We start from the raw sequence: 16,439 nt of genomic DNA on the forward strand, positions 1-16,439 counted from the left end.
GACCACTACTCATTGACAGCAAACGAAAACTTGAGTTGAGGTACCTGTACAACTCACTGATTACATATAGCGAGCTGACATAGGAAAAACCTCACTGTAGTCCTTTGAACAGCTCTGTAAAAGCTAGCTTCCAGAAAAGGAAAATCTGAAGAACGTTTCAGGATGTGTTTTGCAAATGCAATGTTTACTGGCCTTAGATGGTGATGTGGAAATACCACCATCTCCAGTTGCATAAAGAACTTTCAGATGATGCAGAAAAAGAGCGAGATGTTACTCCTGGGAACAAGACAGACAAGGCAAACAGCTTTGACTAGGAACTGCAAGTTTTATATTAAAAAAAGGCACTGCGTACTAGAGCTGTTTTATGTAAAATTTAATAGAATAAGCAGCTATTGCTTATGTTTATATTTTTTGTGCTTTGGTCTTTGTGCCTCCAAGCCACTTTTTTTCTTGTTCTTATTCTTATTTTTCACGTTGTGAGTTTCATAATACCGGACTCCGACTTTCTTGGAGCGCTGCTGCCTCTCAGCTCGTCTCCTCTGTAAATACACACAAAACATATTAGCAAGTCCACAGTATCCATAGCCTGAATTTGTTTGCATTCTTTTAAATGGTGTTTGCTTTGTATTCCAATACCTTAAGTGAAATAAATAACTTAATAGGAAACATTACTGATGGGCATGGTCACGTCAGAGAGCTTTAACAGAGGATGTGACCAAACATACATGAACAGAATTCAGTCTTCCATTCCCCTTTGACAGTCCTAGCAGTGCTCTGAAAAACCCTTGCTGTAGATTTGCTTACAAATCTTATTTAAAGTCCTATAAAGAGTCTCTCTCTCTTAGTATTTAAGTTACACTGGAAGAATTGTTCAGACTTGATTAGTAAGAACAGGAAATAGCAGCAGCATCTCCCTTTGAAAACAGAACAGAACTACTAATGACTTTTTGCCCACGTAGGTCCTCATTTTCACACCTCAGCATTTGGATCCCTCTTCTCTTACCAGCACCAGTAGGCAAGCTAACACCGAAAGCAGAACAGTTATCTACAAAGGATTCTCCCTTTCAACATTCTTTCTGTCATTGTCACCAGCCTGTCCCTCCTAGGGGCCCATGCTCAGCTGGAACACTATTGTCACATCTCGTGTCAGCAGCAGGTCACCCTGTCTTCACATTGCCCCCACCTCACCTACAGGCCTTGTGCTCTCTTCCTGCTAACAGTGCCAGGTCTCAAACCTCTTAAGTGATACTGAGCAAGCTAAGTAGAAAAAAAGCCAGCTCTATTATTCGGCCTGTTTGTTATACTACAGGAGATCTCACTTACTTCTTTGGATGTAAGCTTCTTGCAAGGCTGTTCAGCCAAATGGTCATCGTCATCTTCCTCTTCTGCTTTCCTTTTTCTTTTATTCTCCGTGCTGCCTGCAAATAGCAATGATCACATACTCAAGCACCTCCCAAAACAACCATCTGCTCACAAAACTTAAGGCTGGAGTCACTGCCCCATCTACTTTGGTCATGCCTTAATAGTTTTTACCAAAAAACCATGCATGTCCCTTACCAGGAAATCACTCCCTGTTACAACGAAAACCGCTCTTCATAAGCGGACTGATTAAAGCAATATGTAAGTCTAGAAATATTTCATAGCCTTGTTGGAATAAGGTTCTCCCACATCGTTTTGCCTTTTATCAAACTCGCTTTGGAATCTGAAGACACAGACTCTCAAAAACGACTGCAGTAAAACCTGTAGCCTGAAGTAGCTCTGTGCTTTTACAGCGTCATAAAACACTTCCATCCCCGCCTGTGTAATGTTGTACCACGTGGAACGGATGTTGCTCAGACTGAAACCTGCACACAGCAGCACTCAGCTCTGAACACAACATTTGTCTTCACTTTATCTTCATTCACTAGTAGAGGACATCTTACTACACAGACTATCCAGTCCTACAAAAAACCTAAAGCAAGATTATGAGGCACCCATTGCATTCGCTATGGAAAGATTTAAATAACTTAAGGGAAAGAAGAACTTTCAGTCAGGAACTAATGAATGCTCTCTCCTTCATTCCCTCTCTTGCTTAGTGCATTTCCAAACATAGGTAAGGAACATCTAATCTTGTTTTACCTCTGCCTTCATTTTCCTTGTGTTCTTCACACTTCTGCATTGATTTTGCAAACACTTTTTCACTCAGCTGCTTAGGGATTCTACAAAAGATAAAAACAGGGAATAAAAGACTGTCATAATACAAAATGTAGCCACCTGCAAGGAGTGATCAACCTCCAGCAGGTCCCAGTAGTCTGACATCAGCAAAGCCAGTTTTCACATGGAAGAGAGATACCAATAGGCTTGTCTCTGGGGTTACTGGACTTGTGCTTGGCACAAAGGGACAAAATTTAACACTTCACTTCGACATCTTTGTCCTCACAAAGCTGGAGGATGAGGTCTGCTAGAACTGGGCCTGCTGTATGACCTATGATACTCTTGTACATGCATGGAGACCCAATTAGCATATCCAAGTAGGATATTAGCCTTTGCTATTTCTCAAGAAAGAGCTGAACATCAAGGAGAGATCCAAGAAAGAAATATTGCTACCCAGAATATCCACAGGTTTCTAAATTATAGCGTAAGAGGCAACTTTCCAAAAGTGAGAACATTTCTAGCTACAACGGCCAATAGGACTTGGAATATTCTTTCAAAAACAAACTGCTACCTAGCCAAATTTCAAATATTTATGGCTAAACCAGAGAAGTCATGGCAAGAAATCAAAAATTGAGTGAAGTTACAGCAGAAACACAGTAACCCTTTTGTCCCTCTGTGAAAATAAAAACGAGTCACTGAGCATTCAGATACCTTATTGCTGAGAATCTCTTGGCTTTGGCTCTATCCAGAAATTTCTTGCATTTTGCAATCTTCTCCTCCAAAGCCTTAAGAACTGCCTTAGAGCTCTCCTTGGCACCTTGTACAGCCACCTGTGATTCATTCTCTACCAAATCTTGATGTTGCTCATTTTCCTCTTCCTCCTCCTCCTCTGCAGGAGAATCGCTGTCTGTTTCATCAAAGCCTGGCACATCTACAGGAACCAGGTCTTCTTCCGAGAACTGAGGTGCCACATTAATCCTCCCAAAGTTTTGCCGAACGTGTGACATGAGTTGCTTAATTTCATTGTCTGTATTATTCTTCTCTTCTACTGGCTCCACACTTGATGCTGCCAACTCAGAGATTTCCGGCTTGTCATTATCTTGGCTTGATGTCATCGCTCCTTCTAACGCAGGAGGCTACAAGAAAGGGTGTAACACATATAATATTATCCACAGAGTCAGTCTGTCCAAATGATCTCTTTGGAAGAAACCTAAGACAATTAGTTACTGACATTTCTGCTAGTAGATGATTGCAAAACAGCTCAGACAGTTCCGTGGAAGAGCACTGCCACCTCATCCTCTCCATGTACTTACCAACTCTAATTGAATGTCACTTTAATCACTAGTCAGAGCCCAAAGACATGCCCTGCCCAAGGCACTCCAGGGAAAGCACCAGTGAATACCATTAGGAAAACTGAGTAATACGCAAGAAGAAAAGGCACGAGCGTCACATCCTCACCTGGGGACCTGTTTCTGCATTGGGCGGCTTCACAAAGAATGGAATTCTGCCCCTCTGCCAGTCGTTGAGAACCATCTTGCTGACCGTTTGCACATCAGGCTCACCACCCTGAAAGAATCCAGTAACAGTTTCTGTCCATGTCTGCAGGGCATACCACCTTTATACCACCTTTGCAAATGAAACATTCCTATTTCCCAGGTTCAGTGCAGAAACTGACCCACACACTCCTCCAACCTGCAAATGCAGGAAGACCACGGAATCCTAGAATCGTTGAGGTTGGAAAACACCTCCAAGATCATCTGGTCCAACCACCCTCTACCACCACCATCATGCACTAACCCATATCCCCAAACACCACGTCCAATGTCTCCTCAAACACCCCAAGGACAGTGACTCTGCCACCTTCCTGGGCAACCCGTTCCAATGCCTGACCACTCTTTCTGAGAAGAAATGTCTCCTCATTTCTAACCTGAACCTCCCCTGGCGCAACTTGAGGCCATTCTCTTGTCCTAAAGTTGTCACACCTTTAGCAGTTTTCCAGTCCTAGAAGCAAGCTTCTCAAGGAAGTCTTCCGCATCATTCCAGGAATCAATTTTGTACGTCTTTCTGATGTACTCTGGTTTGGCCCTTTCCAGCACTGCACTAATATGATCTTCAGGGCTTTTAATCTTTTCAACTTGAACCTGAAAATTAACGTTAGAGTATCAACCCTTTGGAAAGCGTGCATTCACTTATTTGAATCCATCACACTGACAACAGCAAGAATTTTCCAGCTTTTAGCTCAGATACGTACCACTCCCTTCAGCACAATGTCCGTTTCTGAGTCTCCAGATGGATAAACTACACCTGGACAGTCAATTAGAAAAATCCTCCTCATCAGGGTAATGTATTGCCACACCTGAAACAGATCAGCAGTCACCTGTGTTACCTCCTTCCAAGAACAGCCCTTTGTTCTGCTTTTAAATAGACAGTTCTAAAATATAGGAGTCATCTTATAAACTTGGTATCACAGAAACAGAATTTAACTTGGCATTCAAGAGATTTTGCACCCTGCGCCTCTTTAATGCGGGAATCTATTCCTACCTTAGTTTCACCTGCAATAGGAGCCACATTGCAGACCTTCTTAGACCGTAATGTATTGATCACTGAGCTTTTGCCAACGTTGGGATAACCAATGAAACCCACGCTGATCTGTTTCTTGTCAGAGTGTAACTGTTAAGAAATAAAACTTCTTTTAATACATCATAGAGAATGCCAGAATTAACATTACAGTTTTAAGAACTTCTGTCCTCGTTGTATTGGCAAGCAAAAAGGGCTCTAAAGTCTACCAGATTAAAAAAAAAATCTTTTTTATTTTTATTTATTTTTTTAATACCAGGAGAGATGCACAAAGGTACAACCAACCTGGTATTTGAGAACTCCAGTCATTGAAGAAGACAATTGCTACTTCAAAAGGGAAGATACGAACCCTCTGCATTCCTCACTGCTTTAAAATTACTTGTATTAAATTAGAAACCTTTTAGGATGAAAAACAAAGCAAACACAAGCAGCAGCTGGGGGCAGCATATAGCACTAATCTCAAGACAAGAGAAAACATCTTTCTTGGGAAAACGAAGACACTTAAAGTGAGAATATCTTATTAGATTATGCATACATGCATGACATTATCATGCCTGAAATACATTCCCTTCTACACATTCAGTTCAGTATTCCATTGATACTCTCTGTGAGTATCTGTGTCTGTGTCTACAAGAAACTGAGGCCAGACAATGACAGTCAAACCAACTCTTTGGGATCTCCTTAGTTTGATGCACATTTTGAACGTGTTTGAAGGAGCATTTTCTATTTGTTCACCACAGAATGACGGCCACAAAAATGTATTGAACCTCAAACACTAACAAAACAAAAATCCCACACTAAACAGAAACGGGCATTTCCACACCCCCCCCCCCCAACAAGAACAAATCCCCAATACAAAGCCCCCAGATTGTTCTGTACCTTTCCAAACTGCCTTAAAAGCTGTATGAAGGCACCTTTGCCAAAAGGGTTTGTGAGGCTGGCGTGAAAAGCAAGTGTTGGATATTCCTGGGAAAGGACAGCAACCCAGCGCTTCTAAAGAGGAAAATACTGCTCCGTTAGGGATTCTGTGCTGCAGAGGTGGTGAAACAATCTGCTTATGAGAAGAACACAGCATCTTCGCTTGGGTCACAAATGCAGCTGTCTATGAAAATTGCTTTGTAAGAACCTTTGAAGCATTTCACCAATCCAATAGCTAAAAGCACTGGCTATTGTTTTTATAAAAAGACAATTTCCCAAAAACGCCTTCACTGCTAGCTAAAACTAATTAGTTTAACAATATAAAACAGACCAGCTGTGGTGGATATGGATCTTAAGCAGACTAACATTTAGCACACTCTGGAGATATCAGCTGAACTGTTAAATCCAGACAGAGGAAGTAGAGAATTTGTGGCTGGTGACTGTTGCTCAACTGAGCCAAACTTGGACGGATTTAAATGGTAATTGTTACTTTTATAGCAAGCAAGCAGAGAGTTCCCATTATCCCAGTTACGTTACGCCCTTTGAAACCAGCCTGAGGACTGGTAACAGAATTAAAATTGAGGATACAAAAGGAACAAAGAAGGCCCAGCGCACAACAGGCAGGACCATACTTACAGTAGCCCAGGTAGGAACAAGATCACATTTGTTCAGGACAAAAATGAGATGTTTCCAATGTTTCTCTTTTTTCAGAAAAGATTCCACATGAGGGGAGCGAGTACCCATGGGGTCTCTGGCATCAAGAACTTGAACAACAACATCTGATGAGTCTATCACCTGGAAAAAAAATCATGCAGAAAGAAAGTTTTAGACATAAACTTCCAAAATGAATGTCAGTAATTTTCTAATCTGCATCATTAATTTAAAAACCTTGTATTCTTCATGAACAATTGTTACTTTCCCGTGACAGAACCTCAGACTAAATACACATTGGTCCTTCACTCTCTCTTCCCCTACTCCCCTCCAAATTCAGGCTGGACAGCCCTGCAGCTTTTATGCGCTACAGCTTCTTATGTACTAGAAAGACGTTTGCAGCACTTGGAAAAGTAAACACTGCAACCAAACAGGGAAACAAATTGCTTTAGCAGACAATGTTCTCCATCCATTCTGCAGCAATTCAATTCCACCATTTCATAAAGGATCAGGATATAAAGAGTGTTTTCTGGATCAATATGAAACACAACCAAGTAGGAACCTGCTGTTAGTCCACTAAGCATCTACAGCAGGGAGCTGTCAGTTTATGACTTGCTTCAAGCCAAGTGAATTTGTTTCACAGCTATTTCCTGCATTTTTGGCAGCACCTTACTGAAATCTGTTTTGCTCTATCATTCCAGCTGCTTTTAGATCTAAGTGAGAAAGTTTTAAGCTACATTCAGAAATTCAGAACAAGAAATCAAGCAATTTCACATCTAACAGACACTGGGAGTACAAACTGCTCTTACAACCCTAACTCATTCTCAGCTCCATTCCTCTAGCAGTCAAGGTGACTCACTGGGACACGAATGTCAGAGCAGTCCAAAGAAGAGCCTATCAATGTGTCAGATGGTTTCAGTCTAATGAAACATAAGGGTATCTGACTGCTTTATTTGTGGTAAAGCCCCAGGAATCCAAGCAAAGCTTATACCTTTGGCTCTGCCAGTTCGTCTTTAGATCATGTATTTTACAGATGTTTGTCCCACTGGGACAAGAGCTCAAGGATCAAGCTCAGTCAAGCGCAGATGTGAAAATGAATCGCTACTCTCTTCTACAGCTGTTTTTTTTTTTTCTGTTCCAGTTGATGTACTGAATCAGAATCAGACTAATGTTAGAAGAGGGTGTATGGTGTCACGCAGTCACTCAGTACAGTTAGGCTAACAGGAAAATGAGCCAGCAAATTACATGCTCAGGACATCTCCACAGGAACGAAGACAGTCTCAACGTTTCTAAGAAACTTTACAGCATATTCAGTCGTCAAAGCTTCCCTAACATGGCAAGATCTATAAACTAAGGGTTTTCAGAGCTTTTCTGATTACTGCTGTACAAGATTGCCAGTGCTGTGCTGAAGCAATGGCCTTTGAAAAGACTGAAAGACAGAAAAATAACTGCTGCAAATTATAAATGTTACTGACCTTGTAGAGCTCACCCCAGATTCTTTTGGACTGTCCTTTCTTATATATATCCTCTTGTGCTTCATCCCTGCAAGTGGATTACCAGAGACATCAGCAACCACAGTAACACGGTTATAGTGCTCTCTTCTCTAAAGCCATTTGGTTATTTACAGACAAAAAAAAAAAAAAAAGGAGAGGAAACCCAGTCCCCAGTTTAACCCAAAATCTGAGTTTGCAGATTTTCAGACATGCAACAGGAAATCAGTTATGAATGAAGACAGAAGGGACCCCTGGGAGCAACAGTTCAGTTAAATATACTGGGATAAAAGAGAATTTTAAGAAGTCCAAGCCAAATTCAGCTGATTTTACTTTGCTTACTCATCAGACAGTAGCAACACTGAGGGAGGAAATAGACTTTTTTTTAATATATAATAATGCTGAATTTTAAGGAATGTAAACAAAGAATAATTTCTCTTCTCTAATTACCTTACACCAGTGTCTTCTGTGACCAGGTCCCGGTCCTTGCCCTGATCGTAAGATTCCGTTGAGGCCTCAGCATTCTCCAGCAGAGACTGCACATCACTTGCAGAGAGATTTGGCCTTTTTCTCTGTGCTTTGGGGCCAAATGTTGTTTCAAACGTTTCTGTGTCAAGAATGTGAACTCTGGAGTTCTAAGGAAAGATGGGTTGGTAAAAAAGAAAACAAAGCCAAAAACTGTTTTCAATCTCTCATGACACGCAGCGTACAAGACCTTAGTTCAGTGCAACTCTGCAACCTGTGACAAGAGTTACAGGCACTTCCCTAACAATGTTTGAGTTTTGCAGCTTAACCTTTGAGAAACATAAGAGTGGATATTTAATAAGCAACAAAACACACTGCATTTGCCAAAGAACTATGCTTCGGTTCTTTCTGCATAAATGATGTCAAAAGTAATTAAGGCTACAATGATGAAAATTTAGCTGCTATCTTTGATCATTTCTTATTTTTCTAACAAGTTCACAAATCTCGCCAAATTCACAGATTTTTGTCAGGGACAATTACAGTCAAAAATCATAGATTTTAAAGCCTGTAATGAATGCCAACTTTTATTGGAACAGCATACAGTTCAGAGCTGAAAGAAGCCATTTGTTTTTACAATGCACATTTTAGTTTGCGGTAACCTTTTCTTCAGTTTAGGAAACATTTTTATGACACAAACCTGGCAGATTTCCACACGAAAAAATAACTAACAATAATCCAAAATAATATTTCAGACTTTATGAAAGAAGCCTGGTAATAACTAAAATTATGTACTTGAAACATGATTCTACTTGAAAAGGAGGCTGCATGTACAAGAATTTCTGGTTCAAGATAAAAAGCACATATTTGATCTCGGAGTCATTGCAGAAGAGCGTGCTAGCAGCATGATGCATCCTCAGAAAAAGTCTTTCACATGAGGAATTTGAAGCATTACAGCAATATGTTTTCAAAAACATCCTCCCCCAGTCATCTGCCCTAATTCCTTCCAATACTCCTACAAACACATCAAGTCTCCCACAGGTAAATAATATTCACGATATCTGTGCAAGCAGCCCAGCCTTCACGAGGTGCAGATGAACAATACCTACATGAGGTTTAATCCGATCGTGGAAGAGGGACATTGGTAGCTTGGTTTGCTTCATGACCACTTTGTACGGATCTTTCATGACAGTTTCCATTTCCTCCTGAAACTTCTGTAGGGATGACTGCTTGATCACACGAGTATTTCCTGCAGGTAAAAATCAACATTCCCTATGTTAACTGCTTCACAGACATGGGGTACATTAATAAAACATTAACACTCTGTCTGGAATCAAAATACTAGTGACAAGAAATAGAAGATTTTATTCGATACAACCCCACATTTGGCATACATAAGCCAATCCCATTCTTTTCCATAATTTAAAGAAACTTTGACAAGTATCCCCAGGATACTTAACATGCACAGGCTACAGCGTATGTATACATGGGAAAATCCCACAAAATAACCAAAGGAGACAGAAAACCCACACTTTTCAGCAGTGTACGGGAAGCAAGCACCCTAAGTACAAGAACACGTAAAGTGTGAGCCAATGCCCTTGCCTACGGGAGCAATTTTTTTGCCTTCATTTCCAATATCTGTCCAACACAGCACTGAGATCGCAATTCCTAAATACTTAACACTTTAAAAACACAAGTCCAACAGGTTCTGAGCCTGTTGAGCCTGAAAGTAGAAAAAACAACTTACCAAACCATTTAATATTTGGTTCCACTCTTGCAACCGTGCCTGGTGCCACTGTTGACTGATACTGCAGAGGTTTAATCACTTTGCCACGCTTGTTTCTAAGTGAAAGATGAGAATGCACGTAAATTCACAAAGAAGCACACACCCCTCTAGCACTTTTGTTCACTGGAGTAGAAGTGCATCCATAAAACCCAGCAAGACCCTTCCTTTTGAACTGGTACACCGGGTACCTTGACCTCAGACTGGAAGGTTTCCCCTGTCGCTGCAGTTCAAAGGCCACAGGTGATCCTGTCCTGATATTTTTCTGTGTCAAACCACGTAGAAATGTCTCTGAAAAACACCCCACTAAGAGTTTCTGTAATTTGAACTCTGTATTTTTCCACGGGAGTACAAGTAACTACACGTATTTATAAGATTGGCCTGGGGACAAGTTAAGAACAACGGATAGAAGTTAGCATGCAACATGCAGAGGAAAACAGTATGCCAATTCCCTACAAAACATCTCAAAACTCCTCATTCTCACTCCAGCTTGACTAAATTCTTCACGGAGGCTGCATACAAATGCCTTACTGTAATGCAAAAAGCACTAAAGTTTGATTTCCTAACATCACTTTCTTCTCTCATGCGACTTTCTAATCAGCTGAACCCATCAGCTTGCACTGAACCCTGATCATAAGATAAAGTTCCACACTGAAACCTGGCTTAAGTTGAGTAGTTTTTAAAATACATATTCCCCAGTCCTCTCTCAAAACAAAGAGGAATCTGGCAAAACAAGACAAAGCTGCTAATCTGATCCAGAACCTTAAGTAACCCCAACGGCATCCACAACACGGCAGAGGCACGTGTTTGTAAGGTGGGAACCGTGCTGCAGCCAGAGGTTCTCACGTAGAAGGAATGAATCTCTTAGTAAGAGAGCCTTGGGGACATCAGGCTCCTCAGATGTTCTGAGGTGAGCTTTTGAGCTGGACACGAGGGAAACATTTGGGGGTTCGTGACATTCCTGAGATCCTATCAGCTGTTCCTTGGCATGTGTTTTCCAGCTGAGCCACACTCCCTGATAGCATCGCTGGCCTGGCTGGAGCTCGAGATGAAGCCTCCCAGCTCCTGACACTACACACAGGAGGGGCTCTGCTCCACCCGGCGGAACCTCTGCCACCAGACGAGGCCGCAGCCCCTCTCTGCGCAGTCCCCAGCCCGCACCACGGCAGGGCCTGGCCGCTCCGCACCACACCACACCACGCACCGGCTCCCGCAGCACCGCTGCGACCGGGCCCCGCTCACCTCCGCTCCTTCTGCCGGTACATGTTGAGGCGCCGGATGGTGGCGCGGTCCCGCATGTTGTTGCCTCCCGCGCCATCAACGCGATCTGAGGAGAGAAGGCAGCGTTAGGCCCGGTACAGCCCGGTCCGGTACAGTAAGGCCTGGCCCGTCCCGGTAAGGCCCGACCGGACCCGGTAAGCCCCGTCCCGTCCCGGTAAGGCCCTGCCCGCTGTTCCCAGACGTACCGGGGTTGGTGCTGGCGCGGGAGGGGTTGATGGTGCTGCGGCCCTTGTACTGTGGCTTCACCATGGCGCCGCCGTGCCGGGGCCGCTCTCGCCGCCCGCTCCGCCACACGCCGCCAGCCGGAAGAGCTGCCACAACCACTTCCGGCGTGAGAACGGGCAGCGGCGTGACGTCATTCCGCCGGCTCCAGCTCCCTACTGCGCAGGCGCCGGCACGTTGCCTTGACGACCACTCGCGGCCTCCCCCCTCCCCTCCCGTCTCCGGTTGCCATGGCAACGCGTGGCGCGGCCTGGCCCGGCCCGGCCCGGCCCGGCCCGCTGCGGCCTACCCCGGGCCCCGCCGCCCCCTCGGCCCCGGTCGGTTCCCCTCCAGGCCCCGCCGGTGCCTGGGAGCCCGGCCCGCAGTGCCCGAGAAGTGCAAGAGCTCCCCGTTGTCCCTCTGTTGTCCCGGCCTCCGTTGTCCGCCCCGGGCAGCGAAGGGGACTGCAGGCATTCAAAGGCGTTGTAATAAAAAGGGCGCTGGCACAAGAATCCTCATTGTTGTGTTGGTTCATTTTTTTTTTTTTTGAAATGGTGTTGTTCGCAGAAACATAATCAGAATCATTTGGGAGCTTGGCGTTAGCACTTATTTCCATTTGCAGATGAATGCATGTGGTCAGCGAGCTGGGTCCTTGGTGCTGGTGGGAGCGCTGGCGCTCGGGCGCGGGCTGGCAGGCAGCGGGGTTGGGTTGGGGAGGTGTTTATAGGCACACGGGGCTCTTTGTCCTGGCTTCCTGGCACCCACTTTTTAAATTTAGAAATAACAACGCTCCCTTTTGTGTTTGCATGTAAAGCGTTGCACGGACAGCGCAATAACTTAAATTTAGGCAAATTATAGGTCTGAGGACTAAGCCTACATTCATGTTACTGCCAGTTTTTACTAGAAGTTGGAAGGATCCTCACCTAGGAGGAATTAACAAAACTCCAGTGAAATCGTGTTAATTTGTACCAGAGATTGGGCTGGGACCAGGCTGCTCAGCACACTGGGGAGCCATTCGCCAAAATGAAGGCCTGGCCCACCATTTCAAAATGCTTATTAGCAGCAGAGTATTCATGGCTATTTCAATTTCCTTTCAGTTCTGCTAATGCTCTTCTAAATCCAGAGCAATTTTCAGCATTTTGCTTTTAGGTAGTACATAATCCCTGCTGCACATAGTCATAGTTAGTCAAGACTTGTGAGATGTTTTGTAAGATGGCAGCCTTGAATTTTCAGTTTGTTTTGTTTAAGCCTATGATTTCTTTCTTTCTTTCTTTTTTTTTTTTCTTTTTTTTTTTTTTTTGTATGGTTGGTTGGTTGTTTTTTATTTTTATTTTTTATCCTCCTCTTAATAGAATTATCTATGCCTTGGGCATTTTAAAAATACACAGTCATGTGGGCATAAAAAATTAATTCCAAATTGTAGATAATTGTTTAAGCTATCAGACTTGAGGCTTATGTAGAAGAGTTTTCTCAGGACAAGAGTGTTTTCTATTAGAGTTGATATTAATCTGTCAGAAGATCCTTTTGATTTTCAAATTTTTAGACTAAATAGTTGAGTAATACTCGCCCTGTTCTCCCCCACTCTTTCTTCCTTCTCTTTAAGAAAACACTCGTTTTATTGTTAGCAAAACATCTTGGAATGCATCCAGAAAATTGCTGTCTCTTTCTTTGTAAGAATAGAAATAGTGTTAGACATTAGGTTATGTCATGGAGAACTTTTGTTGGTAATATAACTGAGTTAATCATTGGGTCTCCACTTTGAAATCTGTGACACTGAAGTCTCAGCACCGCTTTGTTCCCAGCATTGCTTATGGTGAGCCCTGTCATCCAAATCGGAGTAGGCTACAGCCCTGAATTTTCTGTCATTAGGAAAGATTACACTGATAACATATGGGAATTGTATTCAAATTAGAATAAATTCATTTTTTTCAGCTGCGCTCACCTCTCTCAAGTTTTTTCTGGACCAAACTTACATTTCTGAGGCTAACTGTTAGTATTTTACTTGCAGTATCTCTGTAGCTGTGGTTATTGGAATTGCTTATCTGCTAACACACAAGTCAGCTTAGTTTACTTCACTAAACTAATTTTATTTTGCTGCATGATTCACCAGCTTTTCATTTGCCATTGATGCATGCTTCCATTTCTTTCTTTCCTTTTTTTTTTTTTTTTCTTTTTTTCTTCTTTTAAATTATCTGCCGTGGGAAGCTGTCCATACTGTGCACCGAGCAGGACAGGGGGCTCGGTGATGTATGCCAGGCCCAGCAGAGCTGCCAAACGGCCTTAGTTTCATAGACAAGACTAGCCTGACCATTGTTGAATTTAAATCATTTGGAATTTTCTGTGGCCTCTTCCTTGTCAAAATCCCAGTGAATGTGGTTATATGATGCCATCAGAATGACTCATTGCCATAATTGCATATGTTCTAAGGGGTTATTCCCATTGTATTATTAAAAACTAGTGATGTTTGATTTTTGGCAGGGGCTGTCTTCCTTGTATGATCTACAGATTTTGTCAATTAAATGAAAGAAAAATAGATTTCCAAGACTTAAGAACAAGACTGGACTTGTACTCAGAGCACTTTTTCAGTGTGTTATTGAGCTACTTTGCGTTATTTAATTGGATAAGGGCAACATCAGCCATCTTACTCTCCATGCTGCAGTGATTCCCTGCAGAGTACAAGGACAGAAGTGAGCTTCATATCTTTCAAAATCATCCAGAGCACTGCCAGAAGATACCGTAGATTATTTATCACTACAATCATTTTCCCAACTCAGTTTCTCAGGAGTTGGTTTTCAAAGATATAACTTACAGGAGTGGGAGGCAAGACTCCTTGGCAAAAGGCTCCAGGTTTGATGTCTCCCTAACCGAAAAAAACAAGAGTGATCTCAGATATCGTTGCCTTGGATTTAAGAGATCCTAAAACAGCAACTGCAAGCAATAGGGGAAAGCCAGAGGGAGGAGAGAGGAAAACTCTGAAGTCAAGCAAAAAAAGTCAAAAAGTTGAAAAAGGATTTGGAGAGCCAAGACTGTTCTGTGCCCCCAGAATCAATCCCTCAGAGCAAAAGTCATGCTGAATCCTGTGCAGTTCTCGCAGACATGCAGAGCTTTCTGCATTACTCTCTGAACTTAGGCTGCAGATCTGTCTCATAGGAATTAAGTGTTTACTAGCAATCTGGAAGTTAAAGCATTTGCATGTAACTAATTTACTTTTGCTATTTGATTTTAATGGTAAGTAAAAGTGGCTTCTTTTCTGGAAAGCTGCACATGCTGCACCATACATTTTAGCCTTATGTGTCCCTAGATTTGGCCTTTTTGCAAGCTGCCTCAGCGGTAATGGCAAACGAGGTCTTAACCCAGCATTTTTGCTTGTGCTGTAAATAGCTATAGTATCTACCTCATTGCCTTTTTTTTTTTTTTTTTTTTTTTTTTTTTTTCCTCCAAGAAAAATCCTGCCGTTCTTCAGAAACTATGGAGATTCTAGCATGCAGCTCCAGCTACACTATGGTTTGGCATTCAGTTGGGTATAATATGCTATTATGTATATAAATGCCATCAGTGTGATTTATTTATGGTGACTGGTTATATAGAGCTGATATTTCTGTCATTTTAATAGAGGTGTTTTGTTTTGTTTTGTTTTTAAATTGTTATGCCTAACGTCTCATCCTGTGAAGACTATTGACTTAATAAAATCTGTAAGTAAATATATATAGAAAAGGGCCCTTCTAATGGTTTAAGACAATGTAATCCAAATAACAGTATTAATAATGACCATTTTCACTTTCCTACTATATTTCCTTTAATCAAAGCTTTCTTCTGAGTGAGAAATCATTTTAACATAAACATGAACTAAAAGTCTACACATTGCCTTCATCTCCATGGGGATATAAAGCTAGTAAATTATATTTTGAGGAATATGTGTGCACACATTTAACTTGACTGTAGCTGATGAAAAATGCAGATTTATCTTGCACAGGAAGGATAAGAATGTAATACAACCAACCTGTGTGAAATTTGTCTGCCTCAGCTCCTAAATCTCAGCAAATGAGATAGAAATTAAACAGTTTAAAACAGTAAGCTGTTAATGCATTATTCCTTGCACTTTGTTCCCCTTTACCTAGGAATATTTACCTAAGAGGTAAGTAAACTACCTAGAAACTGTCCTGCAAATTTTGAGTTGGTCTGTCCAGTGAATAAACATCGGTTGGCTCATGAGTGTACATGAAGACCTTTTCTATGCAAAGGAATTTTCTACAAAGGATCTATCTCACTGTCTATACATCTAGCAACTACTTTTCCAGTTCAGCAAATAGGTGGTCAAAGTACAGAACATGAATACATGCAGGATCCACAGCACTAACATTTTTGTGCTGTGACTCACGGAGGTACATTTGGTTTCTGGATGGTGGTGGGTGGCCAAATTACTTCAGGAGAGACTTAGTTGCTCTTTCTAGATATTTTTGACCAGTTGGAATTTGACTCTTTTTGGTGAATAAACAAACAAAGCTTGTTCAGCAAACCCATTTCTTTATTTATTTGTTTAAAGAAGCATATTTTACAGTGATGCCACGGAGAGAACACCACAACAGATTTTATTTGGTGGGCTGAAAGAGAGCATTCATGTGCATGTGAGTTGAGATGATATCAACCTATCTAAGAGATCTCCGTTTTGGACTGTCGAGCTCAGCGTGCAAAGCACGTTAGTCAAAGGCAAAAGGTTTCTATATTCTGAAATGAACCAGCTGTCTGAGAGTGGGAATAAGCCCTATTCTTGAGCTGATTAAAAAAAAAAGAGAGAGAATTGTTTTTATTTATTTATTTATTATTATTTATATTCCTTCTAATTTTTATAAAACAGTTTAATTTTAAACATCCATACTGGAAAATCCTGGATTTTCTTAGTACACATTTTAATCTTTCCTTTTCCTTTCTCCCTTTTTCTTCCC

General features: G+C 41.9%; 1 protein-coding gene across 1 annotated transcript; it reads right to left on the reverse strand.

Annotated features, from left to right (window-relative positions):
• Nucleotides 1–244: 244 nt before the first annotated feature.
• Nucleotides 245–11,596, reverse strand: GNL2 (G protein nucleolar 2). The gene is made up of 16 exons (XM_082777651.1): nt 11,481–11,596; nt 11,257–11,341; nt 9,979–10,073; nt 9,341–9,480; nt 8,220–8,404; nt 7,755–7,821; nt 6,265–6,423; nt 5,590–5,703; nt 4,675–4,803; nt 4,385–4,489; nt 4,116–4,274; nt 3,592–3,699; nt 2,845–3,269; nt 2,119–2,198; nt 1,324–1,418; nt 245–539 (listed from the first exon to the last, which is right to left on the reverse strand). The coding sequence occupies exons 1-16, from the start codon at nt 11,542–11,544 to the stop codon at nt 390–392; spliced, it is 2,160 nt and encodes a 719-aa protein (XP_082633777.1). The 5' UTR covers nt 11,545–11,596; the 3' UTR covers nt 245–389.
• Between the last annotated feature and the right edge of the window lie 4,843 nt (nt 11,597–16,439).

This window comes from Aythya marila (assembly GCF_965140915.1).
Source record: "Aythya marila genome assembly, chromosome: 22".
NCBI classification, from domain to species: Eukaryota; Metazoa; Chordata; class Aves; order Anseriformes; family Anatidae; genus Aythya; species Aythya marila.

Coding starts and splice junctions, on each gene's coding strand:
- GNL2 (XM_082777651.1), bottom strand. CDS start 11,544: ATGGTGAAGCCACAGTACAAGGGCCGCAGCACCATCAACCCCTCCCGC. Junction 9,481..9,978: donor ACCAAATATTAAATGGTTTG/GTAAGTTGTTTT, acceptor TTTTACCTGCAG/GAAATACTCGTGTGATCAAG. Junction 3,270..3,591: donor ATGCAGAAACAGGTCCCCAG/GTGAGGATGTGA, acceptor CCTTTCTTGTAG/CCTCCTGCGTTAGAAGGAGC.